Raw genomic sequence first — 23673 nt, 5'->3', positions numbered from 1 at the left:
CAAACATTGTCGCAAGATGTTTTCCCATCTGTTGTTATTAAAGCAAAGCACACTTTAGAGAATTAATTATTTTGTACCCCCCGCCCTCACTAAAGCAAGTTTTATTATTATTATTTTTAAATGATAGTAATTAATAATAATAATAATAATAATAATAATAATAATAATAATAATTATTATTATTATTATTATTATTATTATTATTATTATTGTTGTTTTTATTATCAAAAATAAAATTATTATCATTATTATTATAATAATTGTTATTAATGATACCAACTACTGTTTTATAATAATAATAATAATAATAATAATAATAATTATTATTATTATTATTATTATTATTATTGTTTTTATTATCAAAAATAAAATTATTATCATTATTATTATAATAATTATTATTAATGATACCAACTACTGTTTTATAATAATAATAATAATAATAATAATAATTATTATTATTATTATTATTATTATTATTATTACAATGTTATTATTATCATTTATCATTATAATGATAACAGTTATTATTAAAATAATAATAATAATAATAATAAAATGTTATTATTACAATGTTATTATTATCATTGATCATGATGATAATGATAATAGTTATTATTAAAATAACAACAATAATAATAATAATAATAAAATGTTATTATTACAATGTGAGGATAATGATAATGATAATAGTTATTATTAAAATAACAACAATAATAATAGTAATAATAATAATAATAATAATAATAATAACAACAATAATAATAAAATCATTATTATTAATATTATTATTAGTAGTAGTAGTATTGGTATTAATAATAACAATAATATTATTGTTACTGATAATAATAATAATAATATATTGACAACTACATGGTCATGGAATGTGATATAATATAATATTGTATACAGTAAAACTATAATATTGTTTATATTATGCAAAATTTAATTTAGGTTTTTATCTTTTTTTTGTTTTTCTCCTACAGATCTACACGAGATATGGGAAATGCTACACGTTCAACTCTGGTCTTGATGGAAACCCACTGTTGACCACTTTAAAAGGAGGAACAGGAAACGGACTGGAAATCATGCTGGATATTCAACAGGATGAGTACTTACCGGTCTGGGGTGACACAGGTAAACAATAGATAAAAAAGAAAAAAGGGATTCGCTGTTGACGGATCACCAAACTAAATTTATATTGCATGTGTATACACAGTTGAAGTCAGAATTATTAACCTCGCTGAATATTTCAGCCCCCCTGTTTATTTTTTCCCCCAATTTCTGTTTAACGGAGAGCAGATTTTTTTCAACACATTTCTAAACATAATAGTTTTAATAACTCATCTCTAATAACTGATTTATTTTATCTTTGCCATGATGACAGTAAATAAAATTTGACTAGATATTTTATAAGACACTTCTATACAGCTTCAGGGACATTTAAAGGCTTAACTAGGACCTGTAGACCATCGGAAAAATATATAGCTTAAAGGGGCTAATAATTTTGACCTTAAAATGGTTTATAAAAAATATTAATTGCTTTAATTCTAGCCAAAATAAAACAAATAAGACTTTCTCCAGAAAAAAAATATATTATCAGACATACTGTGAAAATTTCCTTGCTCTGTTAAACATCATTTATGAAATATTTTAAAAAGAAAAAAAAAATTCAAAAGAGAGCTAATAGTTCTGACTTTAACTGTGCATTTATATATATATATTTAGTTTGAGACAGAAAAGTACATAATGTTCTACCGTGATACTTATATAGATGGATTCAAAATGATTAACCCACCTATGTAATTTGAACTATTTTGCAAATCTTTTTCAAAACAGATTTTTTTCAACTCATTTTTAACAGAATAATTTTAGAAATTTCTATTACCTCATTTTTTTGTCTTTTTTTTTGCCATGATGACTGTGCATAATATTTTATAGGATACTAGTATTCAGCTTAAAGTGCAATTTAAAGGCTTAACTAGGTTAATTTAGTTAATTCGGAAAGTTATGTTATTAGGTGTAACCCACCGGTCCTACTGCACCCAACCTTCCTTGAGCTGGGATCGATCCTGCGATTATTTGTATGGGAGTCAGTTGCTGTACTGCCGAGTTCAGACTGCATGATTTTCTAAGTAGTCGTGTCACAGATGGTTTTACACTGCATGACTATCTGGGCTAGAATTTTGTCGCTGCTGTGTTTACACTGCAAGAATAATGGGCGAAGGGGGGTTTCACACCTCATGACCTTACAATAGGAAGAATCGCTGACAACTTCGTCCAAACTACGTCTCACAACCAAAAACATGTAGTATATCTTTTGTTATTAACTACATAACAAGAAAGAAGCCTTTAATGGGGTAGACAATATACATATTTGCTCACCTGGGTTTGAAGGGAATTAGCCATTTTTCCTCTTCTCTTCTTTTTTGACCTGGTTGTGGTTTTGCTCAGATGACACAGCAAACAGACATGGGTGCTCCTGCCAAATGTACACAGGTTTTTCCTTCATTTCTTGGGTCCAAATAAACTGAAAATGAGCGCTTTTAACTTCTCCCCCATCCTCCCGCTAGCCTGCAGATACTCATACTAGTGGATGCTGCTCTCTCATTGGCTGTAGGCGATCGCTGATGTTATTTCCAGTCAAAACTCATTTCACACGGCATGATTTGAATTGCCGACAGCTTCAGATATTTAGCACGGCAAATATCTTACGGGCATCAACAACTCATCTGCGGTTCTCTCAGATCGCGTCTTTGATAGTTCACACTGTGTGATGGTTACTCATGTAAACGAGCACCGATTTGCCTGTGATTTCAGGCATTTGTCTGCGATTTCTCAACTTGACGGCGAGTCAAAATCGGGACTAAAATCATGCAGTCTGAACTCGGCATAACAATGTGGTTATAGATCATGGCATCTACACAAGACTTTTGGCCAGCGGAGAAATTAAAATGGTTGTGCCCAACTGAGTCTGGTTCTCTCAAGGTTTTTTTTTCTTCACTCTCCTACCAGGTGAAGTTTTTTTTCCCTCTCCGCTGTCGCCACTAGCTCGCATGGTTCAGGATTGGTAGAGCTACGCATCGATGAATTTGCTCTTCAGTGTTTGAACTCTCAGTAACGATTTTAAATCACACTGAACTGAGCTAAACTGAACTGAACTGAACTTAAACAATAAAAACTGAACTACCCTGATCCAGTTACTATGGCCATTTATGTAAAGCTGCTCTGACACAATCTACATTGTAAAAGCGCTATACAAATGAAGCTGACTTGAATTGAATTGAATCTAGCATCTGTCTAGTCTAGAGGTCAGAGGAGTGAGGTTTTCCTGCACAGCACTTCGCTAGCCGGCCTCTGTTACACTCAACCCCCCTAAACCTCACTCCCATCCCGGACGAGCCCCCAACTGCAACCCAACGGTCCTACCCCACCCAACCCGCGCTGAGCTGGGATTGAACTGGCATTTATGTGCATGGGAGTCGGTTGGTGTAACAAGGAGGCTAAAGTCCATGGCCTCTAGCATCTGTAGCTAGAGCACCTTTAGAGGAGTGAGGTTTACCTGCATAGCACTCCGTAGCCTCCATTACATAGACAAGTCATTATATAATGTATTGTGTGTGTGTATATATAATATCAATATATATATATATATATATATATATATATATATATATATATATATATATATATATATATATATATATATATATATATATACACACACACACATTACATTATATAATGACTTGTCTATGTAATGGATATTATATATATATATATATATACATATATATATATACATATATATATATATATATATATATATATATATATATATATATATATATATATATATATATATATATATATATATATATATAGTGCATTTATTGTGCACGGCTATAAACCCAAAGTGCTTCACAATCATGAGGGGGGGTCTCTTCACACCACCACCAGTGTGTAGCATCCACTTGGATGATGCGATAGCAGCCACAGGACGACGGCGCCTGTGCGCTCAGAGATAGTGATAGAGCCAATTCGGCGGGTGATTGGAAGGCCATGATGGGTAAGGGCCAATGAAGGAGATTTAGCCAAGACACCGGGGTTACACCCCTACTTTTTAGGAAGTGCCATGAGAATTTTAATGACCACAGAGAGTCAGGACCTGGGTTTCACATCTCATCCAAAAAGATGGCGCTCACTGAAAGTATAATGCCCCCTTCACTATACTGGGGCATTCGGACTAACATAGACGGCAGGTTGAGCGCCCCCTGCTGGCCTCACTAACACCACTGCCAACAGCAACGTAGTTTTTTCCATGTGGTGTCCCATCCAGGTACTGACCAGGCTCAGCTCCGCCTGGCTTCAGTGAGTAACCAATCTTGGGCTGCTGGGTGATATGGCTGTGGCTATATAACGGTGGTTTGTTCTGTAGCCAATCAAAAAAGATTATTTCTTAAGGGGGCTACTAAAATAGGAATAGGAAATACTGTGAATTTAAATGACACAGAAGGGGTTATAATTTTGCCTTAAACTTTATATACATTTATATGATGCATACATTACAGGTTCCTTTAGTTAATTTATGCTGAAAAAAATGATATTTCAGAAAAACAAGACAGGAGTTATACATCATTTCTGAAGGAAATTTAGAATAGTTTATCTATAAGTGGCCACATTTAAATGCTTTTCGTCACATTAGAGCAATTAAATGCAGCGATAACAAGATTAGTTCTCTCTCTTGGTGTTTTTTTCACAAGTTCACCTGCTCCATTACTTCTGTGTGCAGTTTTTTTCTGTGACGCTACAATTTTTCAACATAATCATGCGCAGAAAATGAATTTAAAACTGAAAGAGTCGCGAATACCAAAGCGCAATTTAATCATCTGTACATTACATGCGGTCAGCGTTCAGATATGATGAATGCCAGTAAAGATTGCGCATTTATAATCTATTAATCTCAGTTTTAATGGCTCCAGAGGAGATTTTTATGTCTAGAGGCGACAGTAAAGAAGCATGTATTGGCATTCTGGATCAAGTAATTATGAAGTTCATTATAATCTCATTATATTTCTGCCTAGAGGCGATAGGAGCTCGAGATGTGTAAGTAATCTTGGTGATTTATTTATTTTTTTGCAGACGAGACCTCGTATGAAGCGGGAATCAAAGTTCAGATCCACAGTCAGGACGAGCCGCCGTTCATTGATCAGCTGGGGTTTGGTGTGGCTCCCGGCTTTCAGACTTTTGTGTCTTGTCAACAGCAACTGGTACCTAATGCTAAACATATTGCTTTTATCATATGTCCTTATAAGCTTGCCATCCACATCACTCTTATGTTTTTGACACCTGGAGAAAACCAGACTGTTTTTTTTAATTTATTTATTTATTTATTTATATTTATTTATTTATTTATTATTATTATTATTATTATTTATTTTTATTATATATTTATTATATATTTATGTTTTATTTATATATTTAGTTGTTTTATTTGCATTTTATTTATTTATGTCTCATTTAGTTGTTCTATTATTATTATTATTATTTATTTTTATTATTTATTTATAATATATTTATTTATATTTTATTTATATATTTATTTATATGTTTTATTTGTTTTTTATTTATTTGTCTCCTTATTATTATTATTATTATTATTAATTTATTTTTAATATATGTTTATAATATATTTATTTATAATATTTTATTATTTATTATAATTTATTTTATTATTTTATTTTACATAAAAATTTTATATATTTGTTTTTTACTATTAATTAAATTTGAATGCAATTTTTAATGACTTATTATTTATAACTTATTCAAAAAAATGTACTTTATTTTATTTGTATTTATTCAACTGTTTTAATTGTTTTTTCAATTTTATAATTAATTTATTTAATTTTATTTTGTTGATAGAATTAAACACCTTTTTCTTTTCATTTTATACTTAAAATTGATTTGAAAAATTCATTTAAAAATATTTTAAATATCAAGCAATTATTTTCAATTGACTTCATATAGCATTGCAGCAACTAAAATTTTTTCGTCTTGAATCACAGAAATAAATTACAAATTAAAATATATTAAAGTAGAAAATTTGTTATAAAATTACAGTAAATAGACTTTTAGAATATGAATTTTAAATATGTAAAAAAAAGTTTAATTAATAGATTTTAAAAATCTCATTATTATAAAATTTCTTTTCATTTTTATCTAAAAAATATTTACCAGCTTATTTATTTAATTATTTATTTTTTTAAATGCTTGCCCAGTCCTCCTTAGTGTTTATATTCAGTTTAATCAAATGTAATGATCAAGATTAATGATAAAGTTGGTCTCAGCTGGGCAGCACAGGGGCTCAGTGGTTAGCACTGCCACCTCACAGCAAGAAGGTCACTGATTCGATTGCCAGCTGGGCCAGTTGCATTCCTCTGTGAAGTTTGCATGTTCTCCCCGTGTTGGTGTGATTTTCCTCCGAGTGCTCCGGTTTCCCCCATAGTCCAAAGACATGCGCTATAGGGGAATTGGGTAAGCTAAATTGGCTGTAGTGTATGAGTGCATGTGAGAGTGTATGGGTGTTTCCCAGTACTGGGTTGCAGCTGGAAGGGTTATCAGCTGTATAAAACATATGCCGGAAAGGCTCTAAGCCGAAGGAAAATGAATGAATTAATGATCACAGTCATGACAGGCTGTGTTTATTTTTATGTTTAATGTGTATACATGTGTATGAGCGTGCATTTGTGTACATGTTTCTGTGTGTGTGTAAGTGTGTGTGTGTGAGCGAGGTCATGTGACTCCTCAAGTGCGTCCCATAGAGTTTCTAGGGAGAACTAATTGTCAGGAGTTGAAGTGGATCAATGACAAACACGTCTCTAACAGCCCAGATCAATACGTCTCCATTCATCGACCCTCAGCAATAGATCAATTAGCTGAAATAATCAAGTGCTAAAGGCACCGGCACGCTCTTCATCCAGCCTTCAATTTACTGCCCTACATTTTCAGCTTCCTCTTCCTTTTTTAACATCAAAGCTCTCCAAATCCATCATAAAATCTGCCTCATTCTTGCAGTCGACTTCAAAAAGTGACTTCATTTAATGGGAGGATTATCTTCTCTACTGGTGCCATTAGATATGCAAAATGATATCAAATCCAATTATATTTTAATGCGATTCTTATTAAAAGGCTCTTAAATTTAATCAGAAGGGCATAATATAATTTTAATGACTTCAGAAATGAGCGCTAATGCTGTTTTCCTGTAAGTGAGGCTTTAAGCCCCGCCTTAAAACATCTACTGGCCAATCCTGTCTTGGCAACTGTTGCTGTGCACAGTTAGACAGGTTATTTTGTTGTTGTTTTATTTCTAATGGATCAGTGTTTTGGTATTTTTTGTGCAAATGATTCAGAATTATGATTAAAAAAATAAACTACCTAGAGTGTGTTCACCTTTAAAAAAGATGATTTGCATAATGATGGCAAAATGATGAAGGTTATTATAAAGTCTCGAGTACTTATTAGCTTCAATGAGGAGAAGAGCTGGAATAAAGCACTAGAAAGGATACAATTAAATAAAAAGTGACAGAGGCATAATACATTCCCAGGGATGGGTTGCGGCTGGAAGGGCATTCACTGCGTAAAACGTGCTTGATAAGTTGGCGGTTCATTCCACTGAGGCGACCCTGGAGTAATAAAGGGACTAAGCTGAAAAGAAAATGAATGAATGAGAGAGATAATACATTATTTAATTAAAGCTGTTGATTGTGTCTGTTGAAACAGTATATGCACAGGAAGTGAACAGGAAGTTGTACCTACTTTTATTTTAGTTACATTTCATTCTGTTTTATCTTATACGCTTGCATATTCCCACCAATGGATTTTTTTTTTTCATTTTATTTTAAAGTGCACATACATAAATATACTTACTGGCCACTTTATTAGGTACACCTGTCCAACTACTTGTAACGCAAATTCAGCCAATCACATGGCAGCAACTGAATGCATCTAGGCATGTACACATGGTCAAGACGATCTGCTGCAGTTCAAACCGAGCATTAGAATGGGGAAGAAAGATGATTTAAATGACAGGCTGGTTTGAGTATTTCAGAAACTGCTGATTTACTGGGATTTTCACGCACATCCATCTGTAGGGTTTACAGAGAATAGTTGGAAAAAGAGAAACTATCCAGTGAGCGGCAGTTCTGTGGGCACAAATGCCTTGTTGATGGCAGAGGTCAGAGGAGAATGGCCAGACTGGTTCCAGCTGATAGAAAGGCTGAACAGTAACACAAATAACCACTCGCTACAACTGAGGTCTGCTGAAGAGCATCTCTGAACGCACAAAACGTCCAAACTTGAGACAGATGGGCTACAGCAGCAGAAGACCACACCGGATGCCGCTCCTGTCAGCTTAGAACAAGAAACTGAGGCTACAATTCACACTACCTCACCAAAATTGGACAATAGAAGATTGGATAAACGTTGCCTGGTCTGATGAGTGTTAATTACTGCTGCAACATTCGGATGGTAGGGTCAGAATTTGGCATTTAAAACATAAAAGCTAGGATCCATCCTTCCTTGCACCAACGGTTCAGGCTGGTGGTGTAATGGTGTGGGGGATATTTTTTTGGTACACTTTGCGCCTATTAGTACAAATTGAGCATGGTGTCAACACTACAGCCTACCTGAGGATTGTTGCTTACCATGTTCATCCCTTTATGACCACAGTGTACCCATCTTCTGATGACTACTTCTAGCAGGATAATGTATCATGTAAAAGCGTGAATCATCTCAGACTGGTATCTTGAACATGACAATGAATTCACTGTACTCAAATGGTCTCCACAGTCACCTGCTCTCAATCCAATAAAGCACCTTTGGGATGTGGTGGAACAGGAGATTCGCATCACGGATGTGCAGCCGATAAATCTGCAGCAACTGTGTGATGCTTTCATGTCAATATGGACCAAAATCTCTGAGGAATTTTCCAGTACCTTATTGAATTTATGCCACAAAGGATTACGGCAGTTCTGAAGGCAAAATGAGGGCCAACCCGATACTAGTAAGTTGTACCTAATAAAGTGGCCGGTGAGTGTTATTTCTAATTGAGCTTAATTGTATTTGAGCTATTTAATATTTTTAATATTTCTTTCACACTTGCTAATTTACACCCACATTTTTATTTTTATTGAATGTTTTTTAATGCAAATTTACAAACTGATCAGTGAGAGTTCATTCATTCATTTTTGGCTAAGTCCCTTTATTCATCAGGGGTCGCCATAGCAGAGCTGCGGCCCTCCAGCAATTGAGTTTGATACCTACGCTTTACATGCTCAGGGTTCCCTCCCAGGACAGCATGCCAAACCTGCTAATATCTTCAAGCATTATCTACGTGTGAACTCTTGAAAATAAATATAAAAACAACATTCATTTTTATGTGGCTCTCTATAAAGTCGGAGTTAGAAACAGTAGCCGGTTCGGGTTCACATCTCTGGTTTTCTTCAGGTTTGAACTAAAACTGATTTCCAGCATGTTCTCTGCATTCACTGGCTTTTGTACGCTGTGAAAAGTTTCTGATTGCGCTGTGGGTTTTATTATACTCCGCAGTTTGATTGCTGCGCTCTGGGGCTCGGTGTGGTGTGTTTTGATTTGTTATTGAACAGCTTTATCCTGGCAGTAATGAATATGGCTTTATTGCAGCTGCTGTATCTTCCTCCGCCGTGGGGCGACTGCAGATCCGCACCGATGGACTCGGAGTATTTCTCCACTTACAGCATCACTGCCTGCCGGATCGACTGCGAGACCCGATACCTGCTGGAGAACTGCAACTGCAGGATGGTGCACATGCCAGGTGCTGAGGGGAAAACATTCACACGCTTCAACTAGCTATACTGTTTAAATGTTGGAGGTAGAAGTAGGGCACTTTTATTTCAGGGGTCAATTTGTAATGTTTTTTTCTTAACTGTGTGTTTTTATTTCAAATATGAAGGAGGTTTTATTTAATTAATTAATTTATTTATTTTTCTAATACTTATTCAGACCCACAAAACTTTGTCTGATCTATCCTATTTTTTTGTGATTTTAAATATGTTTTCTGCATTTTATATGCTTACTCTGTTGTACTCATTCATTTTTTATTAATTTTTTAAATTTTAAAAAATTTATTAAGTGTCAAGCATAATCAAACCCACAACAGTTTATATAATGAAACTTTTTTTTTTTCATTTTAAATATATATTTCGATATTTTATACATTTACTCTGCTGTCTTCATCCATTTATTTTATTTTATTTTTTTCATTTATTTATTATTTTATTTATTTATTTGTTTGTTTGTTTACTTATTCTCAAACTTATTCAGACCCATAAAAATTTAAATGACCTTTTTTTCATTTTAAATATATATTTCTGTATTTTATACATTTACTCTGCTGTATTCATCCATTTATTTTATTTATTTTATTTTATTTGTTTGTTTATTTATTTATTTGTTCTTAAACTTATTCAAACCCATAAAAATTTAAATAACTTATTTTTTATTTCATTTTAAATATATATTTCTGTATTTTATAAGCTTACTCAGATGTACTCGTTCATTTTTTATTTTATTTATTCATTGGTTTGTTTGTTTGTTTGTTTGTTTGTTTATTAATTAATTAATCAATTTATTTGTTCTCAAACTTATTCAGACTCATAAAAATTTATACAACCTATTTTTTTATTTCATTTTAAATATATAAGTCTGTTTTAAACACTCACTTGGTTGTACTCATCCCTTTTTATTTATTTATTTCCAAACTTATTTAGACCCATAAAAGTTTATATTACCTTTTTTTCATTTTAAATATATATTTCTGTATTTTATACATTTACTCTGCTGTATTCATCCATTTATTATTTTATTTATTTATTTATTTATTTGTTTGTTTGTTTGTTTGTTTGTTTATTTACTTATTCTCATACTTATTCAGACCCATAAAAACTTAAATGACCTTTTTTCATTTTAAATATATATTTCTGTATTTTATACATTTACTCTGCTGTATTCATCCATTTATTATTTTATTTATTTATTTGTTTGTTTGTTTGTTTGTTTGTTTATTTACTTATTCTCATACTTATTCAGACCCATAAAAACTTAAATGACCTTTTTTCATTTTAAATATATATTTCTGTATTTTATACATTTACTCTGCTGTATTCATCCATTTATTATTATTTTTATTTATTTATTTATTTATTTATTTATTTGTTTGTTTGTTTGTTTGTTTATTTACTTATTCTCATACTTATTCAGACCCATAAAAACTTAAATGACCTTTTTTTCATTTTAAATATATATTTCTGTATTTTATACATTTACTCTGCTGTATTCATCCATTTTTTTATTTATTTTTTTTATTTTATTTGTTTGTTTGTTTATTTATTTGTTCTTAAACTTATTCAGACCCATAAAAAATTAAATAACTTATTTTTTTAATTTCATTTTAAATATATATTTCTGTCTTTTATATGCTTACTCGATTGTACTCATCCATTTTGTATTTTATTTATTTATTATTTATTTATTTATTTATTTTTATTCTCATACTTATTCAAACCCACATATCTTTATTCATCTAACCTATTTTTTTATATTTTTAAAAATATATATTTTTATTTTATATGCTTACCCTGTTGTACTCATCTTTTTTATTTTATTTGCTTTTTTATTTTATTTTTTATTTTATTTTTATTTTAATTTATTAATTTTATAAATTTTATTTTATTATTATCTTTTTATTCAGACCAACAAAACTTTATACCTGACCTTACCTATTTTGTATTTTATGTTTTTTTTATTAATAGTATTTACTTTTATTTTATTTGCCTGCTAATCACTATTCACTTTGCCTGCTAATTAGGATATTATTATTATTATTTTTTTTTAATTTATTTTTTATTTATTTATTTATTTGTTTATTTATTTATTATATTTTATTTTAAAAATTCCCCAATTGATCAGTGACTATTTTACAATATTTCACATTTGTAATCTCCATTTTGTCTTTTCATATCTATAACAGGCACCTCAACCGTCTGCACACCTGAGCAGTACAAAGACTGTGCCGATCCAGCTTTAGGTAACACCCCATAGCACCTAATATTACAGTACTTTCTTTACTTCAAAATAACCTGTAAGACCATATCATTATATAATAATGATGTCATTAAAATGCGCTTCATGATTTCTCATGCTAACCTTTTCTTTCAATAATAACAACAACATCACCACCGATTGGCAGATTTTCTGGTGGAGAAGGACAATGATTACTGTGTGTGTGATACGCCGTGCAACATGACTCGATACGGTAAAGAGCTGTCAATGGTGAAGATCCCCAGCAAAGCCTCTGCTAAATACCTGGCCAAGAAATTCAACAAAACAGAGCAGTACATCACGTGAGTTCAAAGACAAGACGTTTAAATGCTGACTTTAATTAAATATGTATGTATATCTATGTATATACATTTTGTGTGATGATAAAATGTCAAAATATTAGTCTCGTCTACATTCTGCTTAAAGGGGTAGTTCACCCAAAAATTACACTGTACTCTATTTTTGAACAATTTCTTTTTTAAACATTGTTATACAAATTGACAGAGGTTTAATTTTTAGTTTAGCAGAACAAGAATAATATATGAACTCAAAATAACTTAATACACTTTGAAAGATAAAAAAAGAGTAATAAAAACAATACAGAAATAACATATTGGTCTCATCTATATCTCTACTCTCCAAAAAGACAAAGAATGTTTTCCAATAGGACCAATTTGCTTTTCAAAAAATAGTTAATCTGTTCTAAGTCAAGCCAAGAGGTCATGCTTTTTATCCACTGAGATACACCAGGACTGTCTTCTTTTAACCAGGAACACACAATTGCATGTTTATATTTATATATTTAATGTGTATTCCACAGGGACAATATACTTGTACTGGATATCTTTTTTGAGGCTCTGAATTATGAGAAAATTGAACAAAAGAAAGCATACGAAGTCGCTGGGTTACTTGGTAAGTGTATGCTATTGTGAAAGTAATATTGTTTTTCTTTTATTGACTTTAGTTTTCTGCTTTAATGTTATTATTATTTTGCATTGTTTCAGGTGATATCGGTGGTCAGATGGGTCTGTTTATAGGAGCCAGTGTATTGACTATATTGGAGATATTTGATTATTTGTATGAGGTTTGTTGTGGATTTGCTTTTTCTACTTCTCCTGTAATGTGCTGATGGTTTTATTGTATTTGATTTTTATTAATATCTTTAATGGGCGAAGCAGCAAGAAGGTCACAGCAAGAAGGTCGCTAGTTCGAGCCTCGGCTCAGTTGGCGTTTCTGTGTGGAGTTTGCATGTTCTCCCTGCGTACGCGTGGGTTTCCTCCGGGTGCTCCGGTTTCCCCCACAGTCCAAAGACATGTGGTACAGGTGAATTGGGTAGGCTAAATTGTCCGTAGTGTATAAGTGTGTGTGTGAATGTGTGTGTGGATGTTACCCAGAGATGGGTTGTTGCTGGAAGGGCATCCGCTGCGTAAAAACTTGCTGGATAAATTGGCGGTTCATTCCGCTGTGGCGACCCCGGATTAATAAAGGGACTAAGCCGAAAATAATATGAATGAATAAATATCTTTAATTTCCTTATTCACACTGTTATTTTATTCTTTTTTATTTTTATTTTATTTCTTGACATGCTTTATTCACACCTAAATTTGAAGCTCATGTTTTTTATTTTATTTGATTTATTTTATTTCTTGACATGCTTTATTCAAACCTTAATTGGTAGCTCATGTTTTTATTATTTATTTTATTTTATTTTATTTTATTTTATTTTATTTTATTTTATTTTATTTTATTTTATTTCTTGACATGCTTAATTCACACCTAAAATTTAAAGCTAATATTTTTATTTAGTTTTATTTTATTTTTTGTCATGCAATATTCACAACTAAAGTTGAAGTAATATGCCCATGTTTTTATTTTGTATTTTTTTTATATGATTTATTTTATTTCTTGACTTGCTTTATTCAAACCTTAATTAGTAGCTCATGTTTTTATTTAATTAAATAAAATTTTATTTTATTTTGTTTTATTTTATTTTATTTTATTTTATTTTATTTTATTTTATTTTATTTTATTTCTTGACATGCTTCATTAACACCTAAATTTAAAGCTCATGTTTTAATTTAATTTAATTTAATTTAATTTAATTTAATTTAATTTAAGTTAATTTAATTTAATTTAATTAATTATTTTATTTTATTTTATTTCATTTCATTTCATTTTATTTCATTTCATTATATTTTATTATCATAGTGTCATAATGTGCCCATGCTTGTAGGAAGACTTTAATTGTCAACTTTAATTAGGTATTTTCTATTATGATTTTTTATTTTATTTTATTTTTTTCTCAGGTTTTGAAGGATAAAATTCTGGGATCTGTTCTACGCAAGAGAAGACCACACCGGAGCGCCAGTGACAATCTGGTAATTGTTTCTCTGCATGACTTTAAAATAAGCTCAGTGTTTTTGTTGGCTAGTTATATGTGTTTTGTGTGTTATATTGTCCTCTTGAATGCTGCATGTGTCTATTTGCCTTTTGTCGTTGGCTCAAATTCTGGGAAATGATTGATGAAGATGGCCTTTCCACAAAAGAAAACTAATAGAAATGTTAAAATACTGACTTGTTTAGATAAATATTAAAACAGAAACATGGGGAAGATTTAGAAATGTGAAAGCTTGCTGATCTTCCTTCGCTTGTGACAAACCTTGCATCAAATTTAGATCTTACCATGATTTTAAACATTTTCAGCAATCAATCACGACTTCTGAGAGAAAGTTTAATGCCTCTCAACCACAGTTATCTGTTTTATTTACAGAAATAGTTTTGCCCTGCAGGCTTTAGAGCAATTGTGTGGATGACCTATATTATTTTGATTCATTAATTTTTGTTATTATAATATTATTATTACTTATTATTATGAATTATTATTTGAGCACTATTACTTTATTTTTTGAGGGTAGAATTGCATAGTGCTGGCAGAAAATTAGGATCAGGAAAAGTTGATCAAACATGAACCAACAGCTCTATATATTAGAAATACAGTATCTTACTCTAAATGCTGTGTCAAATATCGACAAACCCAACCATTGGTTTAAAACGTATCATTTACATTCAATTTTAAATATCAACCCAATGTTTGTCCAAACTAGATCCAGTATTGCGTTTCAGCAAACCAGCATTTTTCAGAGTGAGATTCAGAGCACAATATTTGAAATTTTTTTCTGTCTATACTATATATTTATACTAGCACAGTTAGTAAATAATCTAGCACATTTTATTCGTTTACCAAAAATGTTATGTTAATAAAGAAGTCAAAGTGTTGAGCTTCAAGAACATTATACTTATTTTAGAGTTTCCACAAGCCTGTGCTGAAGACTTTTTTTTCTACAACTTTCTTCATTCTGTTTCCATATACACACGTTTCTGACACACGCCAGCCCAATTTCACAAGCAAATGTAATTATTTTACATTTTTTTCAGTTTCTTAGTGGCTATAATTCAGTCAGTCTATGGCCCCGTTTACCCTAGTGTGTTTTAGTTTTAAAACGGCGTTTTAGAATAAAAACGATCCGCGTCCACATTAGCGTTTCACCTAGCGTTTCTGAACAGCTCTCCGTCTACACTAAAACACTGAAAACGCACATCACGTGACCACACACACACACACTCTGGCATGCGCTGCAGCCCATCTACCTAGAGGAGAGCTGTGCTCGGAGTGTTGATAAAGGATCTCCCGCTGGATCTAATCTTACTATATTTGTTAAACGTGATATTTAATTCATCTTGTTGTCTATATCTAACGACATATTCCCCGATTTTGGTCTTTTGAATCTATTAATTGTTCTCAGGTAACGTGTTTTGGCTGAGCGCAAAGATAAGTTAATAATTAATCTAACCACGTACATTCTGTATATTGACTGATTGCTTGCCTTTATTTCCTATAATGTATAAATTTACTGTACGTTGTACTTTTTAATGGCCATTAGTGATTATTAAAACTGATATTCAGCAAAAGAGATGGTATGTTTCGTGTTTTCACTGAAAATGAAAGGAGGCAGTAATGTTATAGGCTCCGTTTTGTTATGAATACGCATACAGTGAAGTTGACGCTCGTATATGCAGCACAACGCCTCAACATTTCAGCTGTCTGTTAAGTTGTTAATGTCAAAATGAAAATAGCAGTTCCTTATATCATGTTTTCATTTTATTATTAAGATATAGTGAAACAACGTAGCCACGATGAAGTGAATGAAGTTATAAAGTACACTGTTCGCTTTGAAGATTTACCGACATGTCCTAGTGAGTTTGTTTTCCATATCAAACTTGCGAAGTCTGAACTTACAAGGAGAGGATGCAGGACTGAACTATGTGTAGGCTACGTAATATTGAGGAAAAAGCCCCAATGAGAGAGCACCGCCTCCGTTTTCGGAAGTCTCCGTTTTCCCCCATCCACACTGAGACGGTTTTCAAACTAAAACACATTAGTGTAAATTGGGCTATGATTGAGTTCAGTCATAGGAAAATGTACTATTTTAAAAGGAGGCGTAGCACCAAACTGCACCCCTAAACTGACCATCATTGGGGGATGGGTTGTGTCCCAGTGTTGGGTCAAATATGGACAAACCATTGGTTTAAAAAGTATTTAAATTTAATTTTCAATATGAAACCAAAGCTTGTCTAAATTAGACCCAACATTGGGTTACAACAACCCAACATTTTTTAGAGTGAGATTCACACAATATTTGAAACTTTCTCTCTCTATACTATATATTTAAACTAACACAGTTAGCAAATCTAGCACAGATGTGCTTTTTTTATTTATTTACTGAAAATTGTTATTTACTGAAAATATTAAACTTCAAAAAGAGGATGTTTCCACAAGCCTGTCCTGAAGAGTTTATTTAATTCTGATGATATTTTATTCTGTTTTGCCATATTCAATCAACTTTTTGACACACGCCAGCCTGATCTCACGAGGAAACGTAACTATTTTACGTTTTGTCAGTTTAATAGCCAATTCGTACGAATTCGAACAAATTAAGTTGTTTAAAAATGTATTTTTTTTTATGAGGTGTGGCATCAAACCGCACCCCTAAACCCAACCAGCTTTGGAGGATGGGCTGTAAGCCAAGGTTAAATCAAATGTGGACAAACCCAACCATTTGGACAAACAACATGGTTACAACAACCCAATATTTTTAAGAGTGAGATTCACACAGCGTTTGAAACTTGTCTCTGTCTATACTAGCATAGTTAGAGAATATACTAGCTCATTTTTTATTTACTAAAAATCTTTTTGTTAATAAGAAAGTTAGTTAGTAAGAAAGTGTTGAGCTTCTAAAACGCTGCCTCCATAAGTCTGTCCGGAAGAGTTTTTTCAAGTAAAAAACTTAATTTAAATATTATATTTTTATTTTCTTAAAGCAACACAGAGCAATACAAAAGGCAACAACAATTATAAAGACAAAAAAGAAAAAGAAAAAAAAGACACAAGACAAAACAATTAAGATAAAACAATAATTACACCAGTTCCTCCAGTATTATACATGGGTCAACAATGTTACACATATATATTTAGGCCAGTAGGCGCAGGCAATTTGGTGATCTTGCAGAGGATGACAGGGTTATACCTTTAAACTGTTATTCTGGGCATTTGACAGATAATTAAAAAAGGGTCTCCAGGTGGCTTCAAAGCCGACAGTGTTATCAGAAAGATTGTGTCTTAGGGTGCTTTCACACCTGTGAATCGATTCAGTTGTTCCGAAACAGATTACAATTGTTACATTGTTGCTCTTTGCTCTTGGAGCGGTTCGCTTTCACACTGCAAAGTTTCTAAACGGACCAAAAGAGCTAAAACAAGTCACGTGTGAATAAACTCTCCTTACATTGGTCAGTGTCAGGGTTTATTTTGCAGCGTCGTGCTCAGCTGTCAGGAGAGGTGGTGGTTTGGTGGTGATTGACAGGGTGCGCGCGCGCGACATGTCTGAGGAGAGACGCGGTGGGGAGGGGTGAGAAGTGTGCGCGACTATGCCTATTTGAGGGAGGGAGACGCAAGATTACCGGGAGATCATCGCTCGTTTGCGGGCATCCGGACACTCGCGAAACTTCCCGCCCTACTCATAACTCTCTCTTCATATAGCCATAAGCCTATTACATATGCATAAAACTGTGATATAACCACGCTCGGATCGGATCGCTTTCTCACTGCAATCGAACCGCTCCAGGGTTCGTTTCAATCGAGCCGAGACCACCTCATTCAAGCGATCTCGGAGCGATTACTTTGGCGCGGAACAGAGCGCGATTGCCCTGTTCACATATGCCAATCGAACCGCGCTAACTGGCCAAACGAGATACGTTCCGAAACAAAAGTGTAGGTGTGAAAGCACCCTTAGGGTGCTTTCACACCTGTGAATCGATTCAGTTGTTCCGAAACAGAGATTAAAATTGTTACATTGTTGCTCTTTGCTCTTGGAGCGGTTCGCTTTCACACTGCAAAGTTTCTAATCGGACTAAAAGAGCTAAAACAAGTCACGTGCGAGTAAACTCTCCTCACATTGGTCAGAGTGTCAGGGTTTATTTTGCAGCGTCCCGCTCAGCTGTCAGGAGAGGTGGTGGTTTGGTGGTGATTGACAGGGTGCGCGCGCGTGACGTGTCTGAGGAGAGACACGGTGGGGAGGGGTGAGAAGGGTGCGCGAGATGCCTATTTGAGGACTGGGAGAGAGACGCGAGATTACCGGGAGATCATCACTCGTTTGCGGGCATCCGGAGACTCGCGAAACTTCCCGCCCTACTCATAATTCTCTCTTCATGTAGCTGTAAGCCTATTACATATCCATAAAACACTGTGATATAATCGCGCTCGGATCGGATCGCTTTCTCACTGCAATCGAACCGCTCCAGGGTTCGTTTCAATCGAGCCGAGACCACCTAATTCAAGCGATCTCGGAGCGATTACTTTGGCGCGGAACAGAGCGCGATTGACCTGTTCACATATGCCAATCGAACCGCGCTGACTGGCCAAACGAGATACGTTCCGAAACAAAAGTGTAGGTGTGAAAGCACCCTTAATCTCTCTAAATGTAAAGTGGTAGATAATTCTGAAAGCCAAGATTTAAAAAAATGGTTTTGATGCCTTTTTTCATAGACAAAGAATAATTTGTTTAGCGAACACCATTCCATATTGGACAGCTTTTTTAAATTGATGACTGAACCCACAAAGTGAGTCACCAACCAAAAACAGCGATTGCTGGATCAGGGGCGAGGTCACAAGAATAAGCCTAGAAGTTGAAAATTTCGCTCGGCATGACCAAAAAAGATGTCCTAAAGAGCCTTCCTCAGATTCACATTTGATATATTTAAAGGAGAATTTATTAAGCTTAACCTTAGAATAATGAACCTGATGGACTCATTTATATTGGATTAGCTAATGTCTGGAGTTAATAGAGCATGTTTTTATGACCTTGATAGATTTTTCCCAGTCCTCCCTGGTAATTTGAATGCCGAAATCTTTCTCCCTGGAATCATTTAAATGTAAGGTAGATATGTCAAACTAATCATTAAAACATGATCATATTTCATCCTGTTTTACAAATTCAGATCAGCTTTTTGACGCACACAAGCCTGATCTCCCGAAGAAACGCTACTATTTTATGGTTTGTCAGTTTAATGGTTAATTCATACAAATTCGTTTGAAAATGTACCGTTTTTCAAAGATAGCGTGGCACTAAACCCCACCCCTAAACCCAGCCGTTATTGGAGGATGGGATGTATTCCAGTGTTGGGTCATATACAGACAAACTCAACCATTGGTTCAAAATTTAATTTTAAATATGAACCCATTTTTTGTTCAAATTAAATCCAACATTGGGTTACAACAACCCAGCATTTTCAGAGTGAGATTCACACAATATTTGAAACTTGTCTCTTTCTATACTACATAGTTAAACTAGCGCGGTTGTGCTCATTTATTTGAAGAAAGTATTTGTTTTGTTAATGAGAAAGTCAGGTAGTAATAAAGTGTTGAGCTTCAAAAACATCGCTTGCACAACCCTGTCCTAAAGATTTCTGTTTACCATATTCAGATCAACTTTTTGACTCACGCCAGCCTGATCTCATGAGGAAACAACTCTTTTACATTTACATTTAGTCATTTAGCAGACGCTTTTATCCAAAGCAACTTACAAATGAGGACAAGGAATAAGAGCAACAATGAATAAGTGCTGTAGGCAAGTTTCAATGTAAAGAAAGTGTAAGAAGCAAAACATTAGTAATTAGTAATTTTTTTTTTGTAGTATATTTTGTCAGTTTAGTGGCTAATTCATTCGAGTTCAGTCGCACAAAATGTTTTAAAAGAAGGCATAGCACTAAACCCAGCCCTAAACACAACCATCACTGGGGGATGAGTGAATCATATTAAACTGTACAAATGAGATTGAACGAATAAACCACTTAATCAAAAAGTCACAAATTGTCATGAGTTAGCCTTATGCCCATACAAAAAGTCATTATTTTCTCACCCTCATGACTTTTTTTTTTTATAAACGTTATTATTATCAACACAAGTGGATAGCATTCGTTGTATACAAATGTCCAATTTCAGCTTTTTTCATTTCTGAACACTTTTGTAAATATTTAACCCCAAAAACCCCCACCCATCCCACCCATACATACACATAGCCACTTTTCTTGTAAAACATATAACAGAAGAAGAAGGAGTAAGAAGGAGTAATAGAAAAAATAAAATGTTAACAATAAAACAAAAATAATGATAATAGTACAATTTGAGATAAATATATATAAATAATTTCAAATATATAAATAAATAAATAAAATAAAATGAATACATTAGCTAATTATATCAACAATAATGTGCTACCCACTGCTTGGTTATTATGGTTTTAGTTGTGCTGAGGTTGGACCAATGCGTCTAGTTTAGTGCATGACAGTTCCGCAGAAAAAATGCTAGTCAAAAAAAAAATTATAATAATTCCGACCATAAAATGATTTCTTAAATAATCACTTCCAGAGGTGTTAAATCATCAAAAATAATTAGTAGAGTATAAAACTTGTGAGACGAGCCTCTGAGAGAGAGCTTAATCTCACCCTCATGTCTTATCAAATGTTTTCTTCCTCTTCTGAGATGTTCATGTTTTGTTCCGTGAAGTGAAAGCATATAATCATCAACTTCTCAAGCTCTTAAAAAGTTGGAAAATCCTCCAGAAGTGTCGAGTGGAGCTGCAGCGAGTCATGCGGGCTCTTTTAATACCGGCTGATTTTATGATGTTGTTTCTGTCCTTTTTTTTTTTTTTTTTTTATGAAAGCGAGTTGCTGCATTCGGAAATGATGACCGAATGTTCATTTCTAGAAGACAGGACATAAAAAAATACCACAACATCAGCATCATTCACCATTATTATATCACATCATATCCTCTCAGAATCCTTCCCAGCATGCAGCAGGGTTATTAAATGGAAATAGTTCACCCAAAAAATGAAGATTTACTGGTGTTTAACTCCATCTAAGATGTAGGGGACTTTATTTTCTTCAGTAGAAAATTAAAGATTTTTTGCAGAAATTCTGGTTGGCGATTGATAAAATCAGAAGTCAACAGCACTTTGAGAGTCAATAAATCACATTAAGATGAAACTGAATGAGTACCTGTGGCTCCTGATGAGACATTGACTACTTATTTTAGGATGCTGCTAAAAAAATCTCTTTTTAAAATTTTTTTTGGAATAAAAATTCACCTGGCGACACGGTGGCTCAGTGGTTAGCACTGTCACCTCACAGCAAGAAGGTCGCTGGTTCGAGTCCCAGCTGGTCCAGTTGACGTTTCTTTGTGGAGTTTGCATGTTCTCCCCGTGTTGGCTTGGGTTTCCTCCGTGAGCTCCAGTTTTCCCCTCAAGTCCAAAGACATGCGATATAGGTGAATTGGGTAAGCTAAAATTGTCCGTAGTGTATGTGTGTGAATGAGTGTGTATGGATGTTTCCTAGTGATGGGTTGCAGCTGGAAGGGCATCCGCTGTGTAAAACAAATATGCTGGATAAGTTGGTGGTTCATTCTACTGTGGCGACCCTTGATTAATAAAGGGACTAAGCCAAAGGAAAATGAATGAACAAAGAAATTCACCTGCACCTAGGATGGTCTGAGGATGAGTAAAGTAACATTGATGTTTCATGTTTGGGTGAACTATCTCTGTTTAAAATATGCTGACAAATATTACTGATTTCAAAATTAATATCTTGATAAGTTTTTTAAATTATAGTAAATGCTCTTTTTATTCTAGATTTTTGTCTTTATTAGTTAGTATTAGAATAATCAGTCCAACATTAGATTGAATTTAAAGTGTATGTTCTAGAGAAACAAGCGGGACCATTGCCTTTTCAGCACTGTATTATTTTGTCATAAATCTGGTGTTGGACAATTCAGTTTCAAACCTTATAAATGGTAAATATTAAAACGACATGGAAGAAAATCAAGACATTGTTTAGGTTTTATATTTGTGTGTTTGGGTAAAATATGATTTTTGCTTCCTTCTGTAATTGACTGATGACGTTTCATCCACAATTAAAATAAAATGTCATTTACACTGCAAGATTTTTTTAAATCTTACTAAAGTTTTAATTCTAGTCCAAATATCTGAAAATGATCAAATAAATTGGTATTTCCTAGAAAATAAAAAAAAATTTAGTCAAAACCGAGTTTCTCCCTAAAATAAGCTAAATAATCTGCCAGAATAATTTTAGAACAAGTTTATTTTGGTTAACCCCTTACTTTGCTTGTTTAGGGTGAAACTTGAAAAACTTGGTTAAATTGTCTTGTTTTTCTGCAAACAAGATTTCTTTTTACTTGTCTAGATCACAAGATGCTTATCAATTTAGGAATTTATAAATTAGATATTTAGACTAGAAAAAATGTTGTATTTTTTGGAAGTTAAACCAGTAAAAAAAAACTATGTGCAGTCTTTCATGGTCATCTATTATTAGGTGCAGAAAAGCAAACCTGTCACCACTCAATATCCCTTAAAACACATTAAATATAACACGTTTGATTAATAAAAGAAATGTAATTAATTTAAATATATGAATTTTGGCTCACTGAGGCAAATTACCGAACATAATCGAAAAACCCTTGAAGGTCAATTTATAATTAGCACCATGTGTGTGAGAATGTTAGTGTATTGGCATTTCCCAGTACTGGGTTGCGGCTGGAAGGGCATCCACTGCATAAAACATATGCTGGAATAGTAGCGGTTCATTCCGCTGTGGTGACCCCTGATAAATAAGGGACTAAGCCGAAGGAAATGAATGAATGAACAAAAAATAAAAAACTTTTAAGTACACTGTAAAAAAAATCCATTATTTTACGTTTTTTTCCAGCAGCTAGGGAACCAGAAAATAAAAAAACGTAGAATAACGGCTGTTGAATTACAGGCATTTACCAAAAAATAACAAACTTTAAATTACAGAAACTTAAATTTGAGAAAGTTTGTTATTTAAAGTCCATTATTTTACGGTGAATGTCTGTAATTAAACGATCATTAATTGACGTTTTTTTCAGCACTCTAACTGCTGGAAAACGTA

The 23673-nt window shown here is 33.1% G+C and overlaps 1 protein-coding gene across 14 annotated transcripts in view; it reads left to right on the top strand.

The window, feature by feature from the left end:
- asic1c (acid-sensing (proton-gated) ion channel 1c) overlaps nucleotides 1–23673 on the top strand; it is a 215103-nt gene that overhangs the window by 174875 nt on the left and 16555 nt on the right. For 13 of the 14 annotated variants that reach the window (XM_087308414.1, XM_087308413.1, XM_087308417.1 and 10 more), the window contains 8 exons: nucleotides 987–1137; nucleotides 5143–5270; nucleotides 9700–9850; nucleotides 12065–12121; nucleotides 12284–12437; nucleotides 12956–13047; nucleotides 13140–13219; nucleotides 14442–14513. In XM_087308414.1, coding sequence (XP_087164540.1) covers nucleotides 987–1137; nucleotides 5143–5270; nucleotides 9700–9850; nucleotides 12065–12121; nucleotides 12284–12437; nucleotides 12956–13047; nucleotides 13140–13219; nucleotides 14442–14513 — 885 coding nt within the window. Of the gene's footprint in view, nucleotides 1–986; nucleotides 1138–5142; nucleotides 5271–9699; nucleotides 9851–12064; nucleotides 12122–12283; nucleotides 12438–12955; nucleotides 13048–13139; nucleotides 13220–14441; nucleotides 14655–23673 lie in introns of those variants that run through there. The other variant, NM_214789.1, reaches the window with a different exon arrangement.

Source organism: Danio rerio, chromosome 24 (genome assembly GCF_052040795.2).
Source record: "Danio rerio strain M-AB ecotype USA chromosome 24, GRCz13ab, whole genome shotgun sequence".
Lineage (NCBI taxonomy): Eukaryota > Metazoa > Chordata > Actinopteri > Cypriniformes > Danionidae > Danio > Danio rerio.
This window is presented reverse-complemented; position numbering and strand designations above follow the sequence as displayed.